The 8980-nt window shown below is 34.0% G+C and overlaps 1 protein-coding gene across 4 annotated transcripts; it reads left to right on the top strand.

The window, feature by feature from the left end:
- The first annotated feature begins 611 nt into the window (after positions 1-611).
- Positions 612-3213, top strand: LOC115982881 (ATP-dependent Clp protease proteolytic subunit 2, mitochondrial-like). 4 transcript variants are annotated; one of them, XM_031105618.1, is made up of 3 exons: positions 612-1064; positions 1250-1683; positions 3051-3213. In XM_031105618.1, the coding sequence occupies exons 1-2, from the start codon at positions 758-760 to the stop codon at positions 1669-1671; spliced, it is 729 nt and encodes a 242-aa protein (XP_030961478.1). In that variant the 5' UTR covers positions 612-757; the 3' UTR covers positions 1672-1683; positions 3051-3213. The 4 variants fall into 4 exon arrangements, with proteins under 4 accessions (XP_030961478.1, XP_030961476.1, XP_030961477.1 ...); XM_031105616.1 differs by lacking the exon at positions 3051-3213 and adding an exon at positions 2575-3010; XM_031105617.1 differs by lacking the exon at positions 3051-3213 and adding an exon at positions 2560-3010.
- The last annotated feature ends 5767 nt before the right edge of the window (positions 3214-8980 follow it).

Below are 8980 nucleotides of genomic sequence, written 5' to 3'. Positions count from 1 at the left end.
TATGAGCATGCAAGTGCAAAAATACTAGAACAAAGGAAGCAATAGATGTGACAATGGTATGATAACTACGTATGATCTAGTGGTACTTTGTTGAAATCTGACTAAAGAAAATTTAATAAATGTAGTTTTTATTTATTATTATTTTTTACATTAATTGAATTAAAAGAGAAAGAGCATTTACATTCGCTTTTTCGGAACTATTCTATTTTACCATCTTAATAGCTACTATATTAATTATACCATACTATTTTATAAAACATCCAACATCCCAACTTTTATTTAGCTCATCTATTCACTAAAATATTAATTTTACCAACTTTTTCTCTCTCCTTCTCTTCATAAAATATAATTAAAAATACCCACCCACAACCATAAAATACAATATAAACCTTTTACAAGTTGCTACAGTGCCATCATAAAAATGATGGCACTGTAGCACAATTGCAAATTTTTTTTGTAATTGCAAGATTTTGCAAGACCGGGTAATAGGAGGTTTTGGGACTTTAATACTAAATATTACCAATATATAGCATTTATAAGACCCCATGTGAATGTCCTAACCGGTGAAGCAGAACTCTTATCTTAACATTCTTAAAAAAAAAAAAATACGGAGTAATAATAATAATAAAATAAATAACCCAATCAAAAAAAAAACCTCTCATCTTAATTCATAAACCCTAGGCGGTTGTTCCCAAATCAAAGATCTTCTACTACTAGTCTCATATTTTGGAAATCTCTCTATAGCATTGGCATTAGGATGAGGAGTCTAATATCAAGCGCGAGACTGGTGGGCAGGGCGACATGGTGTCAACAGGTGCAGCAGCAGCAGCCAATGATGCGCAGCTACAGCCTGATCCCGATGGTGATAGAGCACTCGTCGCGAGGCGAACGCGCCTACGACATCTTCTCCCGTCTCCTCAAGGAACGAATTGTCTGCATCAACGGACCCATCTCCGACGACACTGCCCACGTTGTCGTCGCCCAGCTCCTATTCCTCGAGTCTGAAAACCCCTCCAAACCCATCCACATGTACCTCAACTCCCCCGGCGGCGCCGTCACCGCAGGTACATTCTATTCCACCTTTTCAAATTCCATTCTTACTTAGTTCAAAGGATCTAGAGATTCAAGATGTATTTTTGTCAAAACATAACAACTTAAAATTTGTAGAAAAAAACATTTGTGATGCATATGTATTGAGCTTAGTTTCTCTGTTGTACATATTTAAAGACTTGGAAATTGAATTATACAGGTCTTGCAATTTATGATACAATGCAATACATCCGGTCTCCAATCAATACAATTTGTTTGGGGCAAGCTGCTTCGATGGCTTCTCTCCTCTTAGCTGCAGGAGCCAAGGGTGAGAGGCGGGCACTTCCCAATGCCACAATTATGATTCATCAGCCTTCCGGTGGATACAGTGGGCAGGCCAAGGATCTCACAATTCACACGAAGCAGATTGTTCGGGTTTGGGATTCTCTGAATGCACTGTATGTGAAGCACACAGGGCAGTCATTAGAGGTTATTCAGACGAACATGGACAGGGATTATTTCATGACACCAGGTGAGGCCAAGGAGTTTGGGATTATCGATGAGGTTATTGATCAAAGACCGATGGCTTTGGTGACTGATGCTATTGGTGGTAATGAAGGGAAGGACAAAGGTTCGGGTTAGAGTTACAAGAGGGTAAGATTTTAGCAAGAACTCTTCTTCTTCTTCTTTTTTGGGAAAATTCTAATTAATCCTGCTAGAATCTTTTGATAGTTGTTATCATTTCTGGATTCAACATGATTCTTGCCTTGTTTATGAAGAGTTTTAGGTTTGTCTGCGTAAATTATGATTATTATTTATTTGGTTTCAGTTTAAGTTTAATGAATAATGTCTTTTCAAATGAGCTGTGCTTCTAGACACTCAAAATTGAAGATGTTAATTATCTTGCAAGTTTTTTGTGTTGGAGCTGTCAATTCCTTTTACATTTGACAACTATATTAATGCAGTTGTGACTTGTGTCGTAACATATATTTGCATAAACATAAAAGTTAGAATCAAGCAGCGATTGAACATGGTAGTCTCCACAATTTTCAGGCACAATGTGATTCTTTAGAAATTTCTCATTTAAAAGCCCATGAGTGAGTTATTTGTTTGGTAGATGGTTTTAGTGCTTCTACAATGAAACAAAGGGCAGCTTGTGAGCTATATTTGGATGTTATTCTTTTATCTATATATCTATATAAAACCGAAGCTATTGAAGCTCCCACAATTTTCCACGTCATCATTACTTAAATAAATATTATAATTAACTCTATATATATATATATAAATCCGAAGCTTTTGAAGCTCCCACAATTTTCCACGTCATCATTACTTAAATAAATATTATAATTAATTAATGAAAAAAAGACTCTAACACAAGTTAGACTTCTAGCCAAATACAATAACACTCTCCCACCGCCTCTACTCTCTCCTATTTAAGAATTGCTTGTATAGAAGACCTAAAACCCAAAATACAAACGTGTAAACCAAAAACTATTTGTGGAGAAAGATGATGTTTGATCAAAGCAGATGCGTGGCATACAGGAGCAAGATGGTTCAACAATATCGTAAACGTCCCTTTTTCATCCGAACCTTTTGTTGCTGGCTGTGTGGCGTATTTCCTGGACAACACACTGCATCGAGACCCTACAGTTAGGAAAGATAGAGGTAAACATTGGTGGGACAATTTCCGGTCCTTCAAGGGTGACACAAGGAGTGAAGAATTTTATTCCCTGCCCTTCAATCTGGTCCTTCAAGGGTGACACAAGAAGTGAAGAATTTTATTCCCTGCCCTTCAATCTAACAAGTATTTCTCATCTGTCTGATATTATACGGCCCTCTATCAGATATTGCTTTTTTGAAGGTTTAAAAGCTCTTTGCGAGATCATGTTATAAATCATTGTTATCTCTATTACTTGTGAATCTTATTACAGTCTACATCAGTATAAGATTGTCTCTTCCTTTATAGGATGCCTTAGAACATTTATTTAATTGTTTCTTTGTTGTAAATCCAATGGCAGAACTGGATTTAAACTACTAATGAGATCCAAAAGCAACAATTGATGAACCAATTCATGGCTCCCGATCCCAACACGATGAACTTCTCCAGAGCTAACTTCATGTAAGATCAGGAAACAAATTAAGAAAAAAACAAATCTTTTTAGTTCGTAGGTGTTAATAAGACCATATGCAGTTCCGATTTTTATTGCTTTGGGTTTAAGATTTGCTTACAAATTTAAGATTTTGATCATGTGCTATCCAATATTAGTTGTGTGTGTTTTTAGATCTATCATATGACGAATCTTTGTAGTTCGTAGGTTTTTATGGCTAACAAGACTATATGCAATTCCAATTTTTATTGCTTTGGTTTTAAGATTGTTTACAAATTTAAGTTTTTTGATCATGTGCTATCCAATGTTAGTTGTGGGTGCTTTTAGATCTATCAAACTTCAATTTTTGGTTGAATTTATAACAATATAGTCACATATTTTTTTGTTTTGTTTCTATAATTTGTAAGTTTTGAATCTTTTAATTCTTAACTCTTTTTGCCTTTGGGAAGTTTTAACATATGTATTTTTGGGTTCATTTTTTTTTTGGTAATATTTGAAATTGTTGGGAAAATTTCAACAATTATAGCCATGTATTATTTTTTTTAAGGTAACCCGTATTTTTCTTATATTTTTCTATTGTGTAGTTACATATACATTTTTTTTTTGCTTCAATAATTTCTAAATAATGAATCTTCTGATTCTTTAATATTTTTGGCATTTCAGAAATTTTAACATATGAATTTTTGAGATATTATTTTGCAATATTGAAACTATTTGATAGATTTCCACGACTATAGTGACTTTTTTTTATGTTGTTTCTATAATTTGTAGGTTTTGACTATTTTTGTAATATTTGAAACAATTTGGCAAATTTCAACAGTTATAACCATGGATCATTCTTTTGAAGATAACATATATTTCTCTTATATTTCTCTATTGTGTAGTCACATATATATTTTGTTTTGTTTCAATAATTTCTAGACAGTGAATCTTTTGATTCTTTAATATTTTTTGACATTTTGAAAGTTTTTATATTTGAATTTTCGATTTTTTTTTTTTTTGCAATATTTGAATTTTTTGCAAGCCCTTCTTTATCAAATTTGAACATAAAAGACTAAGGTAATATGTGATGGTATGGTTTCATAATCAAGTTCGGATTTTATAAAAATTATTTTAGTTTGCTACACAAATAGGTAGGTTCCCGTGCGTAGCACGGGTTTATGACTCTGCACAGTTCAACTCATTCTTTTCTTGAGTACTTATGATCATAAATGCACAGTACATGGCGTCTTTCAATGTTTTCCTCTTCCCCCCTCCCCCCTCTCCTTCCCTTTATTCTTTTTTCTTGGTTCATACTTTTTGGTTATTTGTTCTCCTTGTGTAATATGAAACAACACCCCATTGCCCTTTTTTCTATTTTTCGCTTCTCTAGGTGAGTATTCACTTCTTGTAATTATTTTTTTGTTGTTTGCTTCAAGAAAGTTTCAGCATCTCACTAGTATAACAGAAGTTGGTTAGGTAATGATAGTTATTGCGCTTGTAAATTGACCTAAATGTAAACCTTATTTTAGGAATTCAAAATATGTTTCCATTGATCTTACACACGAGCTTTCACATAGGTGTAGTGGTTGTTAATATTTGTCAAGTTTTCATGCCTCACATGCCTTGGGCAACACACATGCTACAATGGCCAGGACAAAGGTTGCACAAATCGTAGCTACTGGTAGTTGACACATTGTGCCTATAATTTTATGCTCATATGTAGAACATATATTTCCTTAGCCTAATGACTGATAATGTTCTGATGTGTGTCTTAACTTGTGAATTGTCATTAATCTTTGAGCATCACTTTCATAGGAATATGAAAGTCTGCATCCGTGTCTTATTATCTTAGGTTTGGAAATTGAGTAAATTAAGAAGTTTGAGAAACGTTGCTTGATTCTGAGGCTTGTATTAGGTGTTGATCTGCCATGGTAGGAAGTATTACACTGGGGTGTTTAGTATTTACAAACCTCAATAATGATCTTAGAGTGGCATCATAAAAATACTCTTTCTCCAGGTGCAAGTCGAGGATCTCCACATACCATCTCGTTGTGTTCTTTTTTGTTTCCCCTCGTTTAGTGCATTTCTGTTTTTTTTTTTTTTTTCTGGTCCTCCATCATTTGCAGGTCATCAAGGTTGTTGTGTAGAATAGTTTTTGGAGGAGATATATGAAGTGTATACAATATTTTTACTATTATATTTCCTTATGGTGTTGATGATGGGATATAGAAGAGCCATGAGCCAAGAAGTTCCATGGATGTGCCTGTGGAATAAGGAATGAAGGTGCATTTGGTTTTTGCCTCCTCATAGCCTGCTTACTAAGTCTGTTGATTGGTTTTTTACCCCTCTTTTGAGAGGGTGGATGGTTTATGGTGGGAGATATATATATTCATATATATATATATATATATATATATATATAAAGAAGGGAAAATGCTGGGAGATACTAGCGTTTGGTGCTTAGAGTTATATTTAGCAAATGCAGTTGATGAATTGTATGATGTGGTAGAGAAAGATTTGGGGTGTTTGCTTTTAGGATATATATATATATATAGCTTCCAAAAATTTCTAGCCCAACCTGTCTTTTCTCTTTAATGAAAAAGGAAGGTTCATGTGGGACGTGCCTCTAGATGAGGGTTCCGAGTATGTTTGATTCTTTTTTTGGAGTTGATAGTCTTTTGGTACAGTGGTTGGTACTCATTAATCCGTCTGGAGACCATGAAGGCAGTCATCAACCTGTATAGAGTGACAAAGAAAGGGAGCAATTTTAGTATTTTATTTAGGTTGGGGAAGGGAGGCGAGCCATAATGGGAAAGTTAATTTCTCAATTAGAATATGTATAAGGTGAGCTGGAATTACATTGATTTTTTTTTTGGTTAAAATACATTTTACACCCCTTAACTTTAGTGTTGTTGTCATTATGATCCTTTAAAGTATCAAAACTTGCAATTAACCACAAACTTTTGCATTGTTGTCAGTTTGACCATCCCATCATGTTTTGTTAACTATATCTAAATGAAGTCGTTTGTTTTGAAAATTAAAAAAAAAAAAAAGTTTAAACTTGACTGACGAAAATGATAGTATTTTGAAAGTTCATGGGGTTAATTGCAAATTTGGAAACTTGAGGCACCAAAATGGCAACAGTTCAAATGTTCAAAGGATTAATTGCAATTTTTGAAACTTGAAGGAATAAAATGACAACACCACCAGAGTTAGAGGGACTAAAGTGTATTTCAGCCTTTACATTTTCTCATGTCAAAAGATCTTGACTTTTCTTTCTTTTTGAATGTTTTAACTTATAGTTGTTGCTTGCTTTGGGAGAACTATTTAGACATAATTAGGTATTTTAGAATTGTAACAACAATGTTGGATGCATTAGTTATTGGTGATTCCAAGATAGTACTAGGAACCTCTATTTGTTTTTGAAATGGAGAGGGACCATTCAATGCCAAAGATTTAGCTTTTCAAAAATTTGAAGGTATACACGATCTCACTTCATTTAACATCAATTATCAATTTTTATTTGGTGGAATGAGATTTTAAATGACATAATGCCATTAACCTGATTAGATTTATGAAAAAAATGAAATTCTTACCATGAAATGAACCCTCTCTATTTCAAAGCAAATGTAGAGGGGATCAAGATCTAGTAAATTATTAAAAATCACAGGGTTTTTTTTTTAAAAAAAAAATAATAATTATTTCAGTTCTTTGGTGTGGCAATTTTAGAGTCTCTGCCTTGCTGCTGATAAAAGTTTGTATTAGGTAAAATAGGTATAATAATATGATAATCTCACTACTAATGTATTTTAGTGCTTTTGTTTTTGACGTTATTTGCTTATAACTACAATTGTTATTTCGTATATCAGCAGCTAATGACCTCTGGGTGAAGTTGTAGGTATAAGACCGATTGGACGCATATAACTTACCCAAAAAACAAACAAAAAAACACAAAGAAAATTGGTATTTGATATGGCTTTGTTTAAAGAAGACTCGGACTAGTTGACAAGATACTTGTACTTGTTGTCTGTGCCTTGAACAAAAACAGATAGTAAGAAATCATACGCATTGGGATGTTACATTTTCACATTATAATTCAAAATACCATTTTTATTATTATTATTGTTTATAGATAATTCAAAAGTTGTGAGAGGGGGTATTTGAACACCAGGAAGTGTGATTACTAGGGCTTTTGGCTTCGTCTATTAATGGTTGGGACAGTATGAACACTGCTTGTTAGTGAGGCATAAATAGGGAATAGATGAGTTTGAATTCCTAAGTTTCAGTTGAAGTCAACTGAAAAGACTAGATGTGCACCACCTGTAATGCAAGGTTCACAATTCGGGTGCATCCTCGTTCACCTTGGGTTGGGATGTCATCATATATATATATATATATATAAAAGATGAGTTTAAGATACATCATTTTTAGACGGTAGATTTTAAAGAAATCTAATGGTTAGAAAATCACTATAATCCATGTCATCTTTAAAATTAATTGCCATATTAGAGCATCCAAAGCAATGAAGCTATTTTGCACTACAAAAATCACTTTATCTATTTTACCTACTCATTTTACAAAACATCTCGCAGCAATGGATCTATTTTAGCTTTCAACACAATCAAATAATATAAACATCACAATAAAATAATATATCTACTACAATAAAATAATTGCAAAAAAAAAAAAAAAAAAAACCACAAACTGATCATCTGAAGATTCTTAAAAATAATAAGCAAACCCAAAACCCCAGCCACCTCCACTGCCACCCACAATCCAAAACCACCTCCACTGTCCACAGGCCACCATTAACACAACCCAAATCCATCAAATTTGCAATAAAATCATCTCAAGAACCAACCAAAATCACACATAAAAACAACCAAAATTCAACAAACCCACAAATCTAGCAACAAAAAAACCTAGGGACAACCAACAAAAAAAACCCACACCACCGCCACAGCCAACAACAACCGTCCACAGTAATGGCTTGGGACAACCCACCACCACCATGAACACAGACCACAAACACAACTCAATCAACAACCCACCACCACCACCACAAACCCACCTCAACAACCACCACCCACAACTCTGATTTAAATAATAATAATAATAAAAAAAAATAATAAAAAAAACCACCACCACCACCACCAAGCTTAGGTCACCGGCAGCTTGGGACTTGTGTCGGCAATGGCTTAGGACTTGGGTCGCTGGTGGCTTGGCGGGTAGTGGCTAAGGAGTGGTGAGGAGTTGGAGGAAGAAAGAAATAAAAAAATGAAGGTGGAGAAGAGAAGAGTTGGGTTCAGTGAAGAAGAAAGGTGAAGTAGAAAGAAAAAATGGCTGGAGGAAGAAACAAAAAAAAAAAAAAAATGAAAGGGAGAAGTGCTGGGTTTGGTTCGGTGAAGAAGAAACAGTGAATGTGAAAAAGAAAGAGAGAGAAAAGCTCAATTTCATAAAAGAAGAGAGAGAAACTTTTTTTTTTTTCCTTTGAGCTACAGTGCACATCTATCTTTATATGTGCACTGTAGCTGAGAAGCCAAATTTTTTGGTTATAGCTCCACTGCTGCAGCTCTACTTTTGTGATTAGTGATGCTAAAAATAGCAATATAACTATTTAGCACCATTGCTGTGAGTGCTCTTAGCTAACCTAATTAATTTGAATGAATATTATATTATTCTTTTCTACTTTATTTCTCTTTCTTAATTAATTCATCCCTAACCTTGCATAAGTGCCTATTCTTAATTTTTGAGTTGCAGATTTTCTTCCTCATAGCCTTATATTACTCTGGTATTTACGTATTGATTATTTGATATGTGAGGCCGTTTGGCAAATGATTATTTGGGTCTAGATTTAG

This window comes from Quercus lobata, chromosome 3, assembly GCF_001633185.2.
Source record: "Quercus lobata isolate SW786 chromosome 3, ValleyOak3.0 Primary Assembly, whole genome shotgun sequence".
NCBI classification, from domain to species: domain Eukaryota; kingdom Viridiplantae; phylum Streptophyta; class Magnoliopsida; order Fagales; family Fagaceae; genus Quercus; species Quercus lobata.
This window is presented reverse-complemented; position numbering and strand designations above follow the sequence as displayed.